This window comes from Corapipo altera, unplaced genomic scaffold (genome assembly GCF_003945725.1).
Source record: "Corapipo altera isolate COAL_440 unplaced genomic scaffold, ASM394572v1 56, whole genome shotgun sequence".
Classification (NCBI taxonomy): domain Eukaryota; kingdom Metazoa; phylum Chordata; class Aves; order Passeriformes; family Pipridae; genus Corapipo; species Corapipo altera.
Window position 1 is genome coordinate 7,020,226 of NW_020884896.1, and position 23,035 is coordinate 7,043,260.

Genomic DNA, 23,035 nt, shown 5'->3' on the forward strand with positions numbered 1-23,035 from the left:
CAGCGGGTTGCCAGCCAGGGCAGTGCCAAGGGATCTGACATGCTTTAAGAGTTCAAGTCTTCCCTTTCCTGCACAGATCCTACAGACTAGACCTCTCCTTTGAAATAGAAAACAAAAGGTGGAGAGCAAAACCCTCAGTTTAGCTGAAGGTTGTTCAAACTGGAAACCCAGGAATGAGAGCGCAGGATACTGAGCTTCCCCCAGAGCATCACTACACTTGCTTTTTGCATGACTACATAAAGCATCTGCTCAGCACTGTGGTTCCTCTGTGAGTTTTGCTGCCCTGACCACTCCACTTCGATGCTTCCCCTGAAGGAGGGGAAGTGGAAATTGCAGAAGACGGTTCTGCAGTGGGAATACTTGCATTTGCACGAGACATGAAACCTCTCTGGCTGCAGAAAAGGAGAACCGTGCTTAGACTTGAGGCAAGCAGGAAGGGAATAAGGGGAAAACAAACTCCCAAATTCACACACAGTACGCTGATGATGAAAAGAATTCAGGTGCTACAGTGAAGAAGCAAACAGCACCTAGTGCTCATAAATCAGTCTCAGGTGAGCCTGATCACAAGCCTTCCCTGTGGCAGGCAAGACTGTGCACAGTCCACAGTGGAAGAGGTGCCAGCTGATGCTTTTCTGTGTCCTGTAGACAAACTCTGGTGTGACAGGACCAAGAGCTACTGGCTCCTTCCAGACATGGCCTTCCCACATCTGAGTCTGTAGGAGCAGAAAGCCGGGAGGGGTGAGGTGACAGGGAAAAGAGCCCTGACAGAGCCCTGCATAAACTTTCCATTATGTCTGGGCGATTTTCTATTTGCACTTAAATGCAATAATGTAAATAAACTCCACATAACCCTTGCAGGGCTATTTAGGACGTTTGTGAAAACAACCAGCTCTTCTCATCGTGAGCCAAGGGATGCGAACACAACAGGCACTTCTCATCTTGGTCTCCGCACACTTAATGAAAGTGAAGGATTGTATTCCCTGCACAAAAGCGGAATTGTGTTTCAGGGCTGGGGGTGTGAACCCCATGCGATTTTCCTGCAGTATAAATAATTAAAAGCTGAGTACGATTAGGGGAGAGCAGCAACGAAGTGGAGAGGGTGGAACTGTCATGCCTGAACTTTCAGGGCTTGAGTGTTTCGGGGAGGAAAGGCCACGGAAAAATCCAGCCAAGGAATTTAACTTTCTCACAGATATTCCAGAAAAAAAATAAAAAGGCTGATCTTGATCTCTGAAAAGAGGAAATATGCTAATAAAGCGGCACTTGGGGAATTTGCTGCCTGTGTGAGGCCAGCAGCCCCAGAGCTGTAGCTTTGGCTGGGGCCAGTCCTACAGCCAAACTGCTCCCCCATGTTTTATTGTTCCAGCAAACAAAACCTGGAACAAGATTAACAAACAAGTGGGCTGCTCCCAAGGCTGAGCTTTAAATCCTGCTGTGGAGACCTAATGGGATATGACGAGAGCTTCCAACACCAGAATAATGGAGATGGAGGAGGGATAACACAGGAGGTATGTGTTGAGCCTTGACATGCTCTGATGAAAAAAAAAAACTTTTAGCCCAACTTTATCATTATTCTGCATAATCCCTTGTATGAGATACTGCCCAAGCACAAAACCAGCAGGTCTGGGCCCAATACCAAAATTTTCCATCATGGTTTAGAATTTTTGGCAATTTCAGGCATGTTTTTAGATTTCCATTAGCTCTATAACCTTGCAGGAACTAATGCTCCTGATACATTTGATTTTTAACACATAAAGTAACCAACAGCTATGAAAATAGGTCTGAATCCTCCTCAGCTGAAGTAAATTGTCTCAGTTCATTTGGAAAAACTTGTTGCTTTTGAGAGACCTTCCCACACCACAGAGTCCCTACCATCCTCCTAGCCTCCAAGTCAGCGATAGGTGGGGAGTGTAGGTACTGATAACAAGAACAACTTACACAAACCAAACCTCTAGAAAGCAGGGAATAATTCCAGGAAATAGCCCTTTTGACCAATTTCACTCTTTTCTGTGCCTGCTAGAGGTCTGTAAGTGGAGTTCAATATTCTGCAAGGATCATGAAGGATCTTTGCAGGTAACAAGCTTGTGTAGTTCAATTGGTAGATGCAGAGTATCTGATATTAGAGCATAAGGTAACCTTCCTGTTCCCCAACAGAATGGTTTTAATCCTTTATAAATCAGGTTACTACTCCAGACGCGGTAAATTCCTCTGCTGAGAAATCTGCTATCCATTACAGTTCTGCAGCACTCCCTTGAGATTCTTGGGTTGGACAAACCCACTCAAGTTAAACTCTTTCTAGGTAGTTCATAAAAAATGCATGCACACAAAAAGCACATAAAGCAATTTGGTTTAGCTTGCAAATAATACCCACAGAGGCCTTTTCAGTCTAAAAATACTATTACATGAATACATGTGCATCTGGTCAAGTGGCATCACTTTTCAGCCATCAGCTTTGAACTGGAGAGGGAAGCTGAACCAAGAACTGGCATCACAGCTGAATCTTCACAAACCTTTTCCAAATCTTATGCAAGCTTAGGGCAGATAGCTTTTAGAACAGGCTTCTCTCATACTCATAAAGTCCATACACCTTCCACAAAACACACCTCACTGGGCTCTTTATAAGCAGTGAGAGCTCACCATTGCAGAGCTCTGCCACTCATTTCTGAGATTTTCCTGACTGTATCTGTAACTCTCTCAGGGAAAGCTCTGGGTCCGATTGCTGGGGACTGCTAACCAGGACAGTTTCCACAGCCACTGTTGTGGAGATTGGGGCTCTCAGGGAAACTGCTTTATGAACACTCATCAATCATTGCCGTCCCGGCATGATCACACACCTTGGAGATGGACTTCACGCTCTCCTCTGGCTGGTGAGATTCACAGGGCACTGAATGTGCAATCCAAGCCTCATCAAAGGGTGCAGACTAAAACCCAAGCCTTAGCATCTTGAGGGGCAGCAATTTCCAAAGCAATTTCCACTGCCCACCATGGCTCACACACTGTCCAGGTACTGCTCCCAATATTTCTAAAAAACACTCCAAAAAACCAAAAATCAAATGCAAATAAAAAAACCAACAACCTGCTGCTACTCATTTGTCTAACTACATATAAAGCCTGGAGCTTAATTAAACTTTGTTTTACTTCTAGAATCAGGAGCATGCCTAAAGAAGAGCTACAAATTGAATGCTAACAAAGATCTGCCAGTGCTGAACTTTTGCTCAGAGGCTGCAAAAGGCAAGAAATGAGTGTAGAGGATGAATTCCCTTCGGTAGTCAGAGCAGATCATTAACTGCAGCCCCTCTGTAACAGCTGAGGTTGTGGTAGCACAGCACACAAAGACAACACAACGATGGCAGGAAAAATTAATCTTTAAAACAGCCTGTCACTCAATGTTGTGCTCCTCTAAGACCCTAGAAGTGAGTTAGCATTTAATCTGTATTAAATAAGGAGAAAGCTTCTTGATTGTGTGGTGAAATGTTTAAATACTACTGATTCCACACACAGGATATGAATGCCAGGGAAATATGTACTTGTTGACATCCAGGAGAATATCAGCACGTTGTATGGAACAATGTTCATGTGGTGTGACAACCCAAACAGCAACCATCACAGTCACTGATGCCATAGTACAGTCCTAGACCCTGGTCATGAGAAGGAAGGGAATGGAGGAGGACACAACTGTCAGAGAGACAGCTTTGAGAGATTCCCATTTCACAGTGGGGTCAGGACAACCACTCAACCAGAACTCCATTACCACTTTGTCCAGAACACGTAAGACTCCTTTGGGTGTTTCTGGTATTAAAAAACTTTCTCTGTATAGTGAGAAGTTATGATGGCACCACTGGGAGGCTCACCTCTGCCCCTCAGCAGCTTCCAGAGAAAAGAAAAACCTTCATCCTTTGATATCAAAATCCATTCCCTATCATTAGAAGAGGGCACTTTCTATTGCATCCTCAGATCACTGAGACATAGTGGTGTGGATATCACCTCTGTTCTTGCCTTGCTACTGTCCCACCCTGAGGAGCTGGTTAAGCTACCACAAGCCACCATATCACTTTCTAGGCCAGACCTGAACATGGGGCAGGCAGAGGAGTGTATTGGATTAGTGCTGAGCAGCCAATATTGCCCCATAGCCACCATGCAGAAGATTTCCATGCTGCAGCATAGGAGCAATATTCAAGTGTCAGATTTATGCCTCAACAGCACCCAAGTGTAGAAGTTCAAAAGGGAGGGTTCCTATAGGCTGGGTCATCTCCACTGCAGGTTATTCGCCGTGTTCATTGAATGCACCACTATTGTAGCTTGGCAAGCGCTTTGCCATTTGCCCATCATGGCCCTCTTCTTTGTCTGATGTGTAAAGACTCTTTAAAAACAAACACTGGAAGCTGAACAGATTGTTTTGCCAAGTAAACATTTAAATAATGATAGAAATAAGAATTATAAACAATTCCATTTATTCATCAAACACAAAGATACTGCCCCAAGCCAGCTGGTATCCTAAGATACTGATTGAGGGCTTGAAGGACAAACAGTATTTAAACAGCCCTTAAATCAGCAGAGACAACTATTACCAGCTCAAGAACCATATCAGCTATTAACTTTTCCCAGGGGCATCTCAACTCCCACAGCAAGCCCTGTTACATGTTTGCCACTGGGCTATTTTTCTGAGGACAGGCATCGAAGGGTCTCTGCTACTAAGAGCCAACAACTCTTGCTAACACAGCCGCACCAGGAGCTCCAGCTCAGCTGCCAAAACATGGGAGGCACAGTCAGATATAATAGATGGCAGCGCAGGATTCCTCCTGGATATCTGTTTTTTTGCATCCACCTGTTTCTTCCCCTTTGCCTTATGTTTCACTGTGCACTTGTATCACAGCACAATGCAGCAACCCTCTGCCGTACCGTTCCTCCCTACCTCCTCCCCTGCCCTATTCAACCCCACTTTCTCCTCCAGCTTTCCTGCCTGTTTCCTTATGCACCCTCAGACACACACATGTAGCCCAACAGAAACACTTCCTGGGAATCCTTTTAACGCAAACCTCCCACGCTGTGAGAGGGGCAAGCTGCATCATGCATGGAGCCACAACACCAGCCCTCCTTCCCTTCCCACAGTGTCAGCCAGGAGCCATGTGCAGGGTGGCATCTATGGAAGAGAGTGTCACACATCACAGAGTGCCCCTGTGGATGGCTGGGAAGACCAGGCAGTGACTCCACTCATCCTGCTAAAAAGGCCTGGTGGGTTGAGGGTTAGGAGTCAGCATTTGCAAATGCAGGAGCACACGTGCCCTATTGCATTCTTAACTATACTCTTCACCGCTGATAAATTTAGTGCATGCTTGAGCTTGTCCATTCACCACTCCTGCAGAGCTAAAAGCGTGAATATTACAACATGAAATATTACAGGTCCTTCAAAAACAGTCATTACTGAGTTAGACTCCACTGGACCACTAGAATTACGGCTGTCCACTTGGGCAATTAACCCAAATTAACTAATGGCAGTGAATATACACAGTTCCATCAGAATTGCATCAGGCACCTACCCTGCAGGTACCCTGTACTGATTCCCCCTTTGCTCTGCACCAGAAAGCTGTGTTCCAAAGCCACCAGGTCCTGTTTCAAATCATAGTGACCTGGTGACACCCAGGGCACTCAGGCATGCGGTACAGTTACAACCACCTAACTGGGAATGAGAGTGGACATTACACTATTTGATACATCATGGGGTAACAGCGAAGGGATGTTGGTACTGCAATTACTGTTTTTTATAGTACCATTTTTGTTTAATGCCATCTTCAATGTTCAGTTACTCCATTATAGCACCATAAACAATCAGGATGACTCTAGCAATAACAAGAAGCTCTTCATGTTTTATCATCACCCTGAAGACAACTTACATCTCTTTCCTCTTCCTAATAAAATTCTTGATAGTCTTTATTTTTTTAGTGTTCTAATTGGTTGCTAGTGAGGTTCTCTTTCTGTGCCACTTTGAAGAAAACCTGCTTAGATCAGCAGATCACATTAGGCAGATAATTTTGTGCTAACACACAAAGCCAGTGCTTGAATGGAGCTCTGTTTATTTGTCTTTTCAAAATTGTGACATTTCAGATATCTCCTTGAAGCCAAAACATCTGTGTGGGTCATTGTGTGGAGAAACTTCAATCTGCCCACCTAACATTCCTGCTGAGGCTCCGGCAGGGATGTCATCTGCCTCTTGCTCAACCAGGAACACAATGTGGGACTATGGCATGCTGCATAAGCCCCAGTGTTTTCCCTTGGAGAAAGCTGTATTTCACTACTGTGAGAAAGGATCCTCCCCCAGCTCTGCACACAGAGAGCCAGCCATCCTTATGGAATGTAGGGTTTGGTCCCTCTGCTGAGGTGCTGGTCCTGCTCATACTCTGACTGGAGGCAATCAGTAACACAGGCATGAAATCACACCAGAACATTTGGAGTCACTGAAAAAAATGCAGCAGATGAGCTGCTGTTGATTGAAGCTAAGACACGAGGAACTGAAGCTCCGTCCAATTTTTCCTGCTCCCTTTGCTGCGGAGAAGGTTTCTTAGTGGGGGGGCACCACTCAACTGGGGTCATAATAGCTATAAAATCCCAAGGTGCTACTGAGCACTTGGGAGGGTGATATGGGGAGTGGGGAAAGACCCACCCTTCATACTTGCCACCTGCAAATTTTGTGGTTGCTTTTCATGGGCAAGCACAACCATGGCAGAGTGAGCTGGCTGCATCTCTGCACTTTTCCACCTTCTGTTTTGGGTAATTATTTATGCGCACACTCAAATGTAAATCTCTATCCTGCTAACAGCCTCCAAAAGCACTTTACAGCAAGAACAACATGGGCTTTACATCTGTAGATGTCTTTTATTGCATGGTGGAAATGCCAGGAGTTTTCTCTGCTATCCCAATAAAACAGTGTCCTTTCTCGGCTCCTTCAGGGACAACAGGAGCATTGCTGAACTATCACCTCAGGACAGGATTCTGCAACCATCACAAGAAAATCCATCAGCAATGATGGGAGACCTCAAACAGCATCCAGGGAATGTGCCTCAGTGAGCCACCAGCCTGTCTCGAGGGTCAGCACTACCAACAGGCGATGTTTACATCGCTCTCCTTACACTCCTCTGTTCTGCACTGCAGGCAAGCGCAAGAAAGTGGCACTTAAAATATCACATTAGGAGGTAGCTTTGACCCCACATGGTGCTCAGGTGCAAATGTCTCCCCAGGGTGAAAAACAACAGATAACTGGACTTGGCAAGCAATTTATAGTGATGCTTTCATTGATGCAGAGCTAATTCAATCTTTTGAATCCTATTTATTGAAACGTTGGCACCCACGTGTATTCTGCTGCCATCATTTGACCCATGCTCAGGAGCAGATGTGACTTGGTTGCACAATTAAAGGATGCAGGAATGCCCTGATTTAATTTAAAACATGTATTTATAGATACCCAGCCTCACTGAAGCAGCACAGGGCTGACACTTGGCTTGTTGCTTTAGGTTCTCTTTGTTGTACTTCTCACATCTTTGTGGGGCAAACATATCCCATGGTATGTCCAGTCACACTGCCTTATTCATCATCTTAAAAACAACCTGACTCCCAATTCAAGCATATGTGCTGCTGAAATGGCACAACTAAACACTTCTGAGATTTGAATCTTTGGGACACAGCAGCCTCTGACTGCCTGCAGCGTCTAAGAGAATTTGCAAGGAAGTATTTCAAAAAGCTCAGCATCAAGCAATGCTAGCTCTCAAAACCACTGAGCCACTTCCCACAGCTGTTTGGGGAAGGGTGGGCTCTTTTTTAAAGAAACACGAAAATGAAGTAGTGAAATTAATTATCTGTATTCCTCCCTTGCTCCTGGGCAGCCCCCTGGGTTTCCCCACGGGTCCTATCCAGTGTCACTGTCAACACAAGGCATTTCAGCCCTGATTAAGTCATTACAGGTCAGCCCTTATTCCTGCAGTTCTAGTCAAGAGCAAATGAGACACATGCACGCTTTGGAAGTCCTGAAGTGCACCTCTGTCGTTGACACAGCAGGGCAAGTGGTGTTGGCAGAGACCTGTGGATTCCAGCTGTTTTGGACATGAGTGATGCTCGTGAATTGGCTGAGCATTACTCCCTAAGTATTTACTTAATTTTCTGATGGAAGGGCCACATGGGGGACATTGTCAAAGTAGATTGATTATGCTAAGGCCACATTATCACTTACGGTATCAGGCTGCCAAACCCAGGTTCAACCAGTGAAGTTCGAGGTTCCTCCAAAAACCTGGAAAGCACAAGTTATCCCCTGTCCTGCAGCAAATTTGCATTTGAGCAAGAATCCCTGAAGATCAAGCCATCAGTTTCCCAAAATGCAAGGGTTACCCCAAGGGCCCTAGCATTCATTTCCTTTTCCAACTCTCTTTGCAGGCTTCGTTAGAGCTGTAGACACAAGCTGGTATTCAAGACTTAAAGCAGTTTCCTTTGCATCGCCTAAGAGATGTTCAGACATAAACAAAAATCCAGAAAAAGTAACAGGAGGAAACGGGGGTGGGGTGGGGGGGATCACCTATCACTTCTGGGAGTTCAAAAGCACATTATGACAGCCTGAGCACACAGGGACTTGTCTACATCCTAGAGGTGGGAAACTGAGGCACAGATCGACACAGTGATATGTTCACAGAAACAAGGCCATGGAAACCTTAAGTGAAGATCTCAGTTTCTGTAACTGAGCGCCTCATGCTGCAAGAGCTAAAGAGGTTGTTGCAGAGGGCTGTCACTGCTCATGCAGTGTTGGCCCTGATAAAGATCCCTGGGAGGGAAAAGGGTTAAGGAAGGGAATTTTGTTACTTTCTTGTCATATTTTCTCGTGGGGGGAGAAGCGTTATGCAAGCAAGAGTTTTCCACTGGCTAGGCCCCCTTGCACTTATCAATGGGACCTTTCAGGACTCACTCCCTGATTGAGACATCATTTCCTGTCCAACACACTAACCCCATTGATAACTCCACGCTTGATGGGAACTTTTCAAACCTACCAGGAAAGGCCAGGAGACCCAGAACAACATATACATGAAAACAGAACTGGGGCGAAAAGAAAAAGAAGAGAAAGAAAGAAACAGTTTTGGCCACAATTCGCATGCTGACAACAAATGTTTGTGACTAGGGAGCTGTGCCTCTTTAGCAGGTACATCAGACACAGAGAAGATGCTGACATACTCTTCACAGCAGAGGCACTGGCAGGCCTGGCACTTCAGCCCAATAAGAAGTGAAGATGGACACAAAAGGAAGTTTAAGAACATCCCTCTCTTATCTTCCAGCCACAGAGCAAACAGAAATCAGGACTGACTGTAGAAATGGTCACATTTTCCACCAGAAAGGCCAGGAGGCCATAACTGATCTAGCTTACAAAACATGCTAGAGACTTCAGGTTTCCAAATACCAGAAAGGAAACATAAAGGGGAGCAATGATGAAACTAGAGCTTTTCACGATACGTCAGATCAGGAACCCTTCTTTTCCTAATTTATCATGGTAAAAAGACTCAATGTTATTTTCCAGGACACAGCAGAGTCAGCTGTGTACATCCTTAACACTGGCTGTGAGGACTCACTTGATATTCTAACCACAGTCCATCTCCAAACACAAGCTCCAGCCCCAAAATCAACATTTTCCCCCAAAGTTCAGGACCTTGTAAAACCACAGCTTTTATTTTCACCCCAGGCAATTATAGTTTTGCTGCCCACAAAGGTATCAATGGATCTTGATTGTTGCTAAACAGGACATCAGCCCCAAACTCTCCTTACCTGTGCAAGTGCCCAGGAACACTATCAGAAGTAAAGTAACACTACAAGAAACAAAGCAGCTCATGCCCACACTGAAACTCTGTAACTGAGACTTTTCCCGTTTCTTGATTTCAGACTTTGGTCAGCAGCTATCCAGTGAGAAAGTCTTCAATGAAATCTAAATATACAGGCACAGAATACAGCAAAGGAGTTGTACAAAACAGCAGGAGTCAGGACACTGGCTGGCCAGCTAGATGGTTAGGAGGAGAATCTGGAAGGTTTCCACTGCCATCTCCATTACTGAACTGCTGTGGGAGTGTGCAAAAGCTCTGTTGTTTTCAGTTATTTAGCTAAGTAGTTTCTGGGGGCCCAGAATGTAGCTCTCTCTCTGTTCTAAGTGCATCCAAAGTATTTAAAATTAGATCCTCTCTTCAATAGGAACCATTCATGAAAATGTCAGCTTTAAATGTCTTTACAGTGCAAGCTGCTCACTGTGAGCATACCACCCACTTATCTTATACCTTACAAGGGCAGAGCCTGAAAAGTTTCAAGATCATGACATGTAACAGACCAACCAAGCACAAAGCCTTACTTAAAGGCACTATTAATCCAGCTGGAAACATGACTAGGAGCATGAGTAGAAATAATATTTTATGTTAGACAAGACAGACTTACCTGCAGGTCAAAGAACTTGCTGTATCTCCGGTAGATGATCTGGGAAGTCAGGTCAGACCATGTTACATTGATGATATAGACCTGTTCAGGGAAAAGAAAACACAAATGAGCATGGGCCACAAAGCATGGGATACATTCAAAGGCTGAAAAGTCAATATAGGGTAATTCCAGATCTCACTGGCTGTTCCTGCCCATAATGAGGAATATAGCCCTGAGTGCAGAACTAGCCTAAATTAAAGCCATTTCCCTGATGCAGTCTTTAGCAGAGGTCTCAGGACAGTATGCAGCGTTCTCCCACACATCTCCACTACCAGTTCCCACCAATTTTACTCTCCCTGGGATACAAGCTTTAATTGAGGGACAGCACATTTTCTAATCTGTGGTAACACACCCTGCCTTCTATCCTCTTTGGACAGTCCCACAGCTGGTTGCAGACATGACTGGGAGAGCTATTCTGTCCCTCAAGCAACAGCCCATTGTGGGCTGCTGATCTGCAATCCCATGCTCCAGGTCATCTTTGTACATGGAGATGTGGCTGTCGCCCTTCTCAAGCAAGAAGTTGCCCTGGTTCAACAGGAAATTCAAAGCAAACTCAGCTCCAGGGGTACCAGGGGATTACAGCCATGCAACAGTTGCTAACTCACACCCATACACCTGGGATAGGAACTCAACCCTCTCTCTGCACACAGCCCTTGCTGAGTCACATCATACAACTCAGCACCTCTGGCCCCCACTAGACTGATTTGAAGGTAACGTAAAGCTTGACAGTGAGAGTGACACTGTTTTCTTATATTGATGGAAAGGTCAAGAGAAGCCCAGAATAAGCCCAGGATTTCTCTAGTCCAACCGTAGTCCATCCACAAAAAAATCATCTTACAGAAACAGTGTTTTGCAAGAAGCTGTGATAAAAATCTGCACACACATACATACACGTATAAAACAGAAAATATATATGTAACAGAAAAAAAAATATATATATGTGTGTGCATATATATATATATACACATACATACATATATATACCAGAAAAATGTTGCCTTTTGACCCTAGTACTGCCAAAACATTTATTTTAAAGAGAAAAAATGAGCCAGGTTCTGCTCTCTCATACACTTTCCTTCAGGCCAATGCTGGTCCTGCTGCCTTGATGACAGATACACAAGGCTTCAGCAAACACAGGATGGAGGTACCAAGAGTGACCACTGAGGTCACTCACTGAGGGTGACTACACAACATCAATATAATGAAAGTCACAGCCAGGCCAGCTCCTGGGCCTTTAAAGCAATTTCCATGTTTCACATATGGAGTGAGATAATGATCTGCCAGAGGAAACAGGAAAGCATCCCTCCTCCCTCAGTCCCAGTACTGCAGTAGGAGCTCTCCCTTTCGCCATGGACACACAAGTGAAACTCTCTGTCTCCAGTGATGGGGGATGGATAAGCATCATCCCCTTCTCCATCTTCCCCAGGGCACTATCCCATCTTGGTAATTGCTACTGTGCTTTTACTGATAAAAGTTATTGCATGAAAATTCCTGGAGGGTTGTTGAATATCAGGCTTAACAATGCTTTTCCAAGGACTGCTGAGGAATTTTTCCTTTCTTATTCTTTCCTAGCAGGAGAGAGGTGTCATCTGATATCCCAGAAACCACAGAGGTCCTGCAGCCATACTTTCCTCTCTGCTTGTTTAACCACATTCAGTCCTTAAGGCTGCTCCCCATCTACTGCAGCCCAGTTTCATGGCATTCAAGAACTGGACATGCTGAGCACAGAGATCTGAGGCCTCTCTCATCATCCTATCAAACATATCTGTTGTTCCTACCAGGGCAGAGACCATCGAGGTTAGCAAAGGAAAGACTGCCCAGGGGTAAGAGGATGATTCTCAGCAAACCCAGGTTACTCCTCAGCTGTGTCTCACAATTCTGGAAAACCAAACCACTCAACCTCCCTCCCTCAATGCCCATACACACAAGGGTGACACTGGCGTTGCCCTGCATCATGGAGGGTAGATAAGACTGTGTAACATGAAGATTTCAGGTCCTCTTTAAAGATCTGACCCACACAGTCAAGGCAGAGGAGTCAAAGCCTGGGAAGGAAGCTGCTGTTGCCAATTTTCAGGCCAACTACACTACTCTGAAGAATATTTTTCCATGTGTTTGTTATGGAAAAAAAAAAAAAAAAGGTTTGTAGCTTCAGTCTGAGCTAATTCACACAGAAATATTTCTACCCATTCTCTATCCAACATCTACTTTCAGATGGAAAACCCATTTGATTAAAAACAGATCATGACATATGGGAGCTGAATAGCATCCAAAAGCAACTTCTGATACTGTAATTCTGGCCCCGAGTTCTCACAAAAGGGATGAGACAGGAGGAGAAACATATTGTACATGCAAATAAAGATTATATTTTTTCTTTAATTATGCATCTTTTCTCCAGAAACTAGAAACAAAACACATATGCCACAGACATCCAGGCTTTTTTAATTTCATGGCACTTCAGGTTTCCCCATGTTATTTTTCAGAAACCACAAAACTGTGAGTTTTGAGAAATTTTTAACAGCCTGCAAATCTGCTTGATCAAGATCTAATTTGGACAGGAGTTAATCCTGCTTCAAGAGTCCAGCATGGTTTGGTGGTGCAGTAAGCGACACAACACTCCCATGGCACAAGAGGGGGCAGAGCTGGTTGTAAAGGGGTATTCTGGGCAAGAGGTCAGATTTGTTTGGTGCAGGGAACAGGTGTAGGAGCAGGACCCCACTGCATGGTGCAGATACAGCCCCAGATCTGAAACTCAGGCTCTGTGGGAATGAAGCTGCCACTGACTTCAGTCAAGCCAGGACTGTGTTGCACATTTAGGACAGCAATTAAATCTTTTTGAGCCTAAGGTCTCCTCAAGCTCAGCAAGTGATGGACTGGGCAGCATGCAGATGCACTGATTTCTATTTCATGGAAAGATCATAGCAGAAGCAAGAAAAGCCTTTGATCGCAGCCCAGTGTTATGTGAAGTGAGAAACCAATGGGCTCAAAATCTGCTTGGTGGGACGCAGGTGCAAAATCTAAAATGGCTATTGATCTTTTTTTGCTTGTTTGCGTAAATCAAATTGCTTCTCAAAAGCCACCACTTAAAATAATGGGGAATAACTGGTTGAAAAAGATCTGTAAAATGCCAGATTATAAATGTAAGGTCTAGAGGTTTCAAAAGCCTTAGATATCACATTTCTCTCCCCTAGTGATCAGAGTTTGGAAATTATTCACTTCTGCTACCTTGGGCAGACCCATAACCTTTTCATGAGCAGCAAACATTACATCAGCTTACCTCATCATTTTTTTTCTCAGATCTTAAAATGGGTTGCTGTGAAAGCAATCAAAAATATCCCAGGGGAGGAGGAGAAAAGCAGTCCTGGGGGAGCCCAAGGTCATGGAAATGCAATGGGACAAGGAAGCAGCAGGAAATATCAGATAAATATGGAGAGTCATCCCACGCTCAAACACCCAGCAGAGCCAACAGAGCTCTCGCAGACTGCCTGCAGAGGCAAGGGAGGGCTTTCTGTGGCATCCAGCAACTCCCCAAAACTGAGCCACGCCAGCCACCACTCCAGCACGCAGCTGGTCCTGCCCATGGGGGAGTCCCAGGTCCTTGGTACACTTTTTTTTTTCATAAAAGAAGATAAAATCAAAGTACCTTACATGTCTTGGAGCAAGCTGCTCCATGTGAGTACCGTGTTTTCTGACAGTTCATACATGCACACAACTAAACTGTGTCACAATTGTGACTGCAAATTACAAATTACTACAATAATCCATTACTAAAGGTAAAAAGATCTGCTTTATGCAGATCTGCCATGTTTATTACCTTAAAGGAGTCAAAACACACATGCTATTCAAATGCTTCACATTAAAAATCTTTTAACATGGAGTCCTTAACACTGAATGATAACTGAAGTAAAAAATTACAAACAACTCACTGCAACAATCACTGGGTGCTCCAGCCACTAAGAAAGTTCAACCTTTAATTTCAAAAATCCAGTCTTTTTTTTGGTCTACTGTTATATTTTAAAATAAATTCTTCTTCAGAGAAACAAGAAGTGGGTCTGTACAGACTGCAGAATATTAATCAGGAACTGAGCTTGATAAGCAGCTCTTAATATTTGTGCCTTAGGAAAGAAGGTGCAGAGTGTCAGGGGGGTTTTATCAGCTGCTAATTATTGTTTAATTCTAGCTCTGGGAAACTTCTATTTTACCCACCACAAAGCAGAAAATTTACTGTAAACTGAAGTTATTGCTCTCCCTTTACTGCCTATACCAAGCGAGGAGGAGAGATGCCTTCCTACTACAAAATGCATTCACTCAATCATTGGGCATGACTTTATCATTGACTTTCTTGTTTTTAGTGGAAAATATCCAGTTACATCTGGCACAAAACCCAGAGGTAACGAATTCAGGTTACTCTCATGTGACCGATTTTTCAATTGGTTTTTAGGTGCTAACGCTTTGTTTTCTACAGCCAGATGAGCAGGAGTGGAAAACAAATGTCTGAAATGAGCCCTCTGATGAGACCAAGATAAGAACATGCACAAATACAGGAGCTATTGGCAAAGAGAAGATTAAAGAGCAGAGACCAGAAATATCCCTGCAAACATAAGAGAGAGTGCTGTTAACCTTTAATAAGTAATTACAGTAAATACCAGCTATTAAGAGTTTTATGAATGCAAAAGACAACGCTGTGGTGCAATTTGTATGCAGATACCATCATGATATCCCCTTTTATCCCGTAAAACATCAGCTTCTTCAGAGTCTCTCCTATTAAGTGTTGGATGTTTGTCCTCCAGTGAATCAGGATTGAGTTGGAAAAGATGCAACTTTTCCCCGTATTCAGATGCTATCACCAGCTGGAAGCTTTCCACCAGCACAGCTCAGCATGTGAATGCTCCCTAGTCCACTTCCATGCAAAGTCAGCCCAACTCCTGCAAGGCTTGCAGCAATTTCAGTTGGTTCATTTAGCTGGTGGAGTTTACATTAAAACAACTCAAACTGCAGCAAAGTCAACATACATTTGTGTCCTAAATTACTGGAGTACAGCCACTGCACTGACTTACTGTTTGCACAACCACTTTAACGTCAAAGATGTGCTGATGAGCACAAATCAGTGCTGGCCCAGATCCAGACTGGAAGTGATAACAGCCTAGAGACTGCAATTTTGGTACTCACAAGACCAAAGCAGCAAAGCTGTTCACCTTTCTGATGCAGTGTGGTTCATTTTAGGTACCTTCTTCCACCCCATAAGACACTGGCACCAGTAGCCAGGGTTTTCTCAGGATGAGGGCCACCAGTGTCCTAAATTCCTGCCCTACACAAGGGACAGCATGGCAACAGGAAGAGTGGAATCCCCCAGGAATAAGCACGGAGAATATAAGACGTCTCCTGCACACATCACCTGTGCCTTCACTTGGCCTGGATCACATCTGACTCTGAATTCAACGAGTGCAGCATGGGCTTCTTGCCCAGCTCACCAGCATCCAAAAGGCCCTGAAAAGCACTCTGAGACCTGGGAAATTCCCACAGAGGTGAAGTCAGACCCTGAGCCCCAAGCCCATGGTAAGTCCATCACTGGTGCCATGCGATGATGTCACCTTTCAGCAGGATGGTCTCTGAGGTACCACAGCTCAGCGTGGGCAGAGCCAAGGAACAGCTGTTTTCAAACCCAGCCCAGAGCTGTTCTCACCCCAGGATTTCGAAGACTGAGCTGAGAAACAGAGATGAAACTCAGAAGAAACACGACACCCAAGGATCCTCAAACAGGAAAGCTTCTTGCAGGGAGGCTGCTGGCGTGGCAGGGTGCCTTAGAGCAGTCCCAAGCACATGGGCTGACGTGGACTGCACACAGGTGCGGGGCGTCTGGCTTATTCATGCAGCAGATGTGATTTCATGGACACCCCTCTACCCAGCTCGTGTTTCCATTACCAACAGGGAAAATGTAACTGAGAAAAAGCCAGAATGACCCACGGGCCTCATGGACAAATGTTGCACATACCTAAGTTTTGGAAGCAGAGCAGAGTTACAGTGTGTTGGGAGGGAACAAACCGGACAGCCCCAGCATTTGCCAGTTCTCATCTGTGAGCAGCCACCACACAGGCAATTAAACTAGGACACAGTAATTCCAGTTTCCATCATAATTTGCAAGCTAATTTACATCTAATTAAACATACAAGAGAGGGGATGAAACAAAAAAAAAGAGGTGAGAGGGGATAGGAGAGTTTTCCTTCCTTCACTGTTTTCTTTTGTGGATCCTATTTCATCTCTAAACTGCAATGCAAGAGGATTAATGCCAGATTAGTGTTGCTTCTCTTTTCAGACATATCACACCAAATCTGTTCTGAGTACATAAAAAATAAATTCATTTCTAGTTCTGAATCTCATGACTCAAGCTGGGTCCATTCTAGTGTAGAAAATCCCACCACTACTGTATCCTATATGGGTACAGACCTTCCTGCTGATGGAAAAGGAACCAAGATGAAATCCATTTCTCTTTGCCAAATCCTGGTACTTAAAAACAAATGAGAATAGCAAACAAGTGCCTCAAGCCAGTCAGCAGACATCCCTGAGAACACAGGAAGAGGAACTCATCTGAGATGGAGGCACCTGGCTAGATGTTTTTGCTGGTTTCCTTGCTTCAGGGGTACAGACCAGACACGCAACAGGGCTGTGTCTGAATGACGAATCCAGCTCATCGTGTTTATGCAGGTAAAGACAACACTTAGCCTCCCATATTTTTCTCATGCACTGATGAAGTTTTAAAGCCCACAGTTCAAACTCTGATTTAGTCTCAACCTCACTCCTCAGGTTTTTGACATTTGCCAACCTGGGTTTTTAAACATTAACTTCAGGCCTTCCCAGCATCTTCCCGCTAAAATAATGCTAAGTTGTCCCACACAATCAGAACTATAAGCCAAAAGGGAAAAAAACCTCCCTGCTCCATTTCTTTGCATGGCCATGCAAATAAACACAAGAGGCATAAAAAGGTAAAAAGTGGAATTTGCACCCATAATTTGCGACAATAACTTGACCAGAGAGCTGCAGAACTGGAACAGCTGGGAGCCCTGCAGCTTGGTTACAAACCAGCCCCGAGCCTCTTGCCAGGCTTGTTTGATTACTTCATTTAAGTTCATTCTTAGGGGTGTGCGAGCAGAATATGATGTGTCTAATCCTTGCAGACGTTGAGTATCTGTGTTGCATTAGCAGGGCTTTGTTTGTTTTTAACTGATATCCTGAGTCATGTCAAAGACCTGTCAAGACTATCTTGACTCCAACATATCCAATAACTACAGTCTATGGAACTAGAATAAGAAACATGACTAGTAAAAACTGGCCACTTCCCTGTTACCACTTCCCAGCTTCAGGAAACAGAATAGCAGCTTCTCTGCAAGGGAAGCAGACAAGGAAAGTGGACAACATCCACCCATTACATTTACATGTGTACATGAGGGAGAGGGAGCAACTGTGCAAAGCACAATGTGGGTTCATATTTCTGTTTCCAATCTGTTTCAATCCACCTGCATTTATTTACAATATGTGATGGAATTATTTGTGAAGCAGAATAACAACAAGACCCAGTCTACGCCATTTAAGAGTTGAGAGATGATTAGAAAACACAACGTCTTAGCCTACAGAGCACTAGAATCATAGAGTGACAAATGTAAAATGGAAGTAAGAACATACAGGCTCTCTGTGAAACCTGCCTCCCTTGTGGCCTCCTCAAATACCCTACCTGGGTCTGAAAGAGGCTGTCTATGGCAAGCAAACAAAAATAATCCAGCTGCAGTTCGAGGTAGAAAGTTTTCAGCTAACTGCCTCTTAAATCTGGATGCCACCTGACTTATAAACTATTTTAACTCAGTGCTTGTGTCCTTTTCCTCAGCAGATGGTCGGTGTTTCATGAGGACCCTAAAATATGAGAATGCCCTGGCAGAAGGAGATAAACTCCATTCAAAAAAAAAAGAAAGAGAATTGGAAAAAGCAACAATCAACAGACAAAATAGACTCTTGAATTTCAAATCCTTCAAGTTTCACTGACCAATTTTGAATACAACAGTTGTATGAATTTCATTAAAGAGGTTTTAGAAACTGATTTGCAACTGAAGTTGTTCCAAAAAGAAACATATAACCCTTGAAGAGTACAGCTTAATGTAGAAATCCTCCATGCTAGTGCTGGATGGGGAAGTGAAGTGGAGGTCCCTCTAAGCCAGTTACTTCTCATCTCCTACATCATTGTGTCAGTTGCAAGGTAAAAGACAAAGAGAAAACAGCACCTTTAAAAATTATTTTCAAATATGAAGATGACTTAATCCTCCTGCACTTCTTCTCTATACAAGAACAAATCTTAAATGTTGACTCAAAACTGGCTTCATCCTGCTTCAACTGAAATTAATTTTAATAGGAAAGTATTGAGGCAGATGTGAGGGTCTTTAAAATCTCTCCTTAGTTTATAAACACACCTTCTTATCTCCAGCTATAAGAGATCCCTCTGCTGTTGTCAGTGCTGGCACCATTCAGATGAGGGCAATGTTTGTATAATAAATCCACTCCCAGTCCAAATGGGTACAACCTGCTTCTGGTTTTTACTGTTATTACAGAGTCATTAGACCCACAGATGCAAACAGGAAGAGTTTCATTCCCTTCATGGTGCTGGATCAAATCTCACACGAGAGCAGGACTGCTAAAATATCAGAAGGATGCTGCCAAATCAGACACACTTATGAGAGAAGCAGTTGAACTGATTCTGGCACAAGAGGAGTTGACTTGGGGATGTTCAAAACAAGATGAGTAGAGCTCTGCTCATACTTCAGGCAAAGTTATTTTTGTCAGTGAGTGCCCTGGGGCCAGGGATACAGGAATATCTTGGTCAAATGAGAACTGACGAGAACTTGTTTGCTACTGTGTTAAATGCATCAAAATGGACAAGACACAGAGAGAGTGAAAATACAATCCAGGAATTGCAGTTTTCCACTTAACATCCAGTCTCACACACCTTTGCACGGAGTTATTTATGCCTGTGGGAGAGATCTCCCTGAGTACCTTTCTGCTCTGAGAACAAGGACCCATCTACATTGTACCAGCAGGCTTGTACTGATGCATTTTCCTAACACGGAGCTCAGGTACAGTGCTGGAGCACACACAGCTTGTGTGTGCATGAAGACAGAGCCACACCATGGCATTGCTGCCCCTGTTTCATGGATGGTCCCAGAGCAGAGTTTTGCACAGGTACATAGCCCTGCTTACACAGATGACATGGTGCTCCCTGCACAGTCTGCCTTACAACTGCAAAAAGGCGTTGTTGCTTAAACCCAACCTTCCTTTTGGCTTCCAACATCCAAGATTCCTGCTCTGCAGCAACACTTGCATGTAGTTTATATTAGCATGCAAATCTTCCGGCTTTGATTTGTAACCTTACATATGACCCCCAGATGCAGTGTTGGAAAAGCAAAGCAAGGGCCTGGGAAAAGGCGCAAAACTCCTCCAGGCCTTTCCAGAACAATGAAAAAGCTCTGGGACATTCTTAGTCCAAATAATGGAAACTCTCCTGGGATTTTGCCATAGAATAGTGGGATTTTTTTTCTTCTTATTTTGAGTAGAGGGAAACAAAAGTTCATGTAAACCAAGAGACCCTCGGATTCACAAAGCCAGACTTGAGGGGCAGAGTACTTTTAAGTGTGAAAAAGTTCTCCTAATTTTTATCCAGTTTGTGCAACTATATTTTTCATGCACAACTGAAGGATAAAACTTGAGATGAAATCAACAACAGCAATCAGCAAAACATCTCAGAACTGCCAGCATAACATGCTGACAGATCACAGAATCGTAGGATGGTTTGGATTGGAAGGGACCTTAAAGAACATCTAGTTGCAACCTCCCTGCCATGGGCAGGGACACCACAAACATTTGCATTTTAATTGCAAAATGATAGAAGAGCAACTGAAAAATGGACCTATACTCAAAACACAAACACCATTCGACAAACGTTCAATCCATGTAGATCTTTGATTATACTGCATAACTATATATACAAGACTGAATGTACTTCTTCTCTACAGAACAATCCTGACAACGTGAAACCAACTCCTGGAAAAAAGAGAAAAAATTTCCATAACCCCAAAAAGGTGTAAGGCTGAAGTCGCTGGAAAAATGTCTTTAGGCTTTAGGGAAATCCATGTTTCTTGTGGGGAAAAGAGTGAAAGAGGAAAATTATTTTGAGTCCTAGTGTTGTAAAAAATGTCTGTATTGCACTGCAAAATGCCAAAGAAGAGAAGAACGTGGAGCACTGTCCTTATTCCAATCCTCATCCCCACCCCCGGCCAGAAGGCCGAAGTGGGAAAACTGATGCAAGAGTCCTGTGCAGAACAGATTCCCTCCCATTAGGGCACAGGACTCAATTAAACACAAAATTACCTTCTTCCTGTGGACCTTCAGGGTTTTCAGGAAGGTACTCTGCCAAATCCTCACACCCTCAACCACTGCCTCTTTGCTAAGTTGAACTATTGTCTCTGCCCTTTCCTTCCCTCTTACTCTTTGCACAATCATCCTTTTCCCTCCTTTTCCCACGCTTGGCTTCCTGCCTTCCCACTTGCAGGAACACCCTCTCCCACCCCAGACACGCAGGACCATCCCAGGCAGTATAAACCCATCCCTCTCCAACCCCACAGTTTGCAACCCGGGCCACACACAGGCAGAGGCATACACAGCTATCCTGACCACTTTCCAAACCACGTTTATTTAGCACACCAGGCTGCAGTTCTGTGGATGGGAGAGCATTACTCTGCCCTGCTGCGATACACAGATACAAAAGAGATGCTTTTTCAGCCTGAAGCAACACTCTGCTTTGGGTATTTCTGCTCCAAATTTCACTCCTCCTTTAAAACCTGCAAATACAAGGGTACAATGGAAGGAAAAGCTATTTATTGCTGGGCACAGGGATAGCTGCTGGACAGGACAGTCACGTTGTTTAACTTCATCTCCAGCTGAGGAACTGGGAGATGAGTCTCTGTACTGTAGATAGAGGAGAAAGCTGTGCTACTGACCTGCACTGCCCACCAAACCAAGCAGCTCCTCCCCAGACCGTACATAAGGTACAAAGTAGATAGGCCCCTAAAAGGATGCCAAATTAGTGGATGTGGTGATTATCCACAGTTGTAACCATACTGTCAAAGGACATGATCACCAAATCAACGCCCATACCTTGCTCCTATACTGGCATAAGCCATCACCTGAGCTCCCTGATGTAAGTCTGGACTCTTTCAGTGTGGGGGTGAAGAACATTCCCAGGGATTTTCAATCACTCTGCACTGGGCTTTGTCACTTGCACAGTTTCCCCCCTTAAAAACTCCATATCTTCTCTGGAGACATGCATTGCTGTTCAGTAATGCACTTTCTGTCAGAGCTGCCAGGGGTGGCAGGGATAGTGACCACACTAATTCCTTCTTGCTTACCTGTTATAGCTCAGCCACAACCACACATACCCTGAGAGTTACTCATTTTTGGAAGGAGAGTATGTGGTTGCAAGTCAGCATGTGTCCCACTAGAAATAAGCCTTTTAGGGCCACGTCTATATTATACGTTGTATCAAAACCAGTAATAAAATATGAATCAGCAAAAGGACCGTATGAGTTTATATTTCTGTCAAATTCAGGGTTTACAGTGCCTTAGAACAATAAACAAACTCTCTTCCTTTCATTCCCCAAGCCTGAATATTCTCCCACTCTAAGCCACTTAAAGGGAATTACTAATGTTACAAAGACAGAAACTTTATTAACTGATGAAGTGACCACCCAAAGCCCAGAAAGTTCACTGTCTGTAACAGCAGGCTTTCAAGAACTAATACAGCGGCACTCAACATATCAGTACCTAGAGACGGCAGGAATTTGGAAGAAAAAGTCCTAGTTTTATGCATCCCAAAGTTGGAATCTCAAACTGGTCAAAGCTACTCATCTCAGGTCCATCTCTAGGTACATGACATCTAGGTACATCCATCTCTGGAGGTGTCTCTGCCTTCAGGAGGATACTGTGCTACCCACACATCTAATGTCTACAAGGCTGACACTAAGGTAGGTGTACACTAAGGAAAGGTCTATATGGTGCAGAGATGCCCAAATTGGCACTGACCTGTGTCTCCTCTATGATGCAACACTATCAGTCCTTGGTGGCCAACAAAGCAGCTTGGCTGGGTCAGCCCACTCACACCAAAAAGCCCCAAATCTTTACAGGGCACATTAGCTCCAGCACAGCATCACTGCTAATGATGTAACACTGCCACACGCCTGACACTTTTAAACTATAAGGATTTGACTCCAAATCTCAAAGAATTTAAAATTTTTAACCTGAGTCCCCAGAGCGATTTTAAATTCTAATTTATGAAGTGCTAAACAGGAAGGAGATGGAGACACCGCTATAATTTACTGTGAAGTAGATATGCAGAGATAACAATATGAAACAGCACCCTGACAGCAGGTCAGGCCTGACTGTCAGCACATCAACAGCCTGCAGGAGCACAATGTGGATCATTGTCAGCTTGTGCATTTAGTGCACTTGGACAGGACAGAAACTT

The 23,035-nt window shown here is 44.1% G+C and overlaps 1 protein-coding gene across 3 annotated transcripts in view; it reads right to left on the minus strand.

Moving 5' to 3' along the window:
• Window positions 1-23,035, minus strand: part of SH3PXD2A (SH3 and PX domains 2A) — a 251,225-nt gene that overhangs the window by 196,279 nt on the left and 31,911 nt on the right. For all 3 annotated transcript variants that reach the window (XM_027647885.1, XM_027647887.1, XM_027647884.1), the window contains exon 2: window positions 10,444-10,524. In XM_027647885.1, coding sequence (XP_027503686.1) covers window positions 10,444-10,524 — 81 coding nt within the window. The remainder of the gene's footprint in view (window positions 1-10,443; window positions 10,525-23,035) is intronic.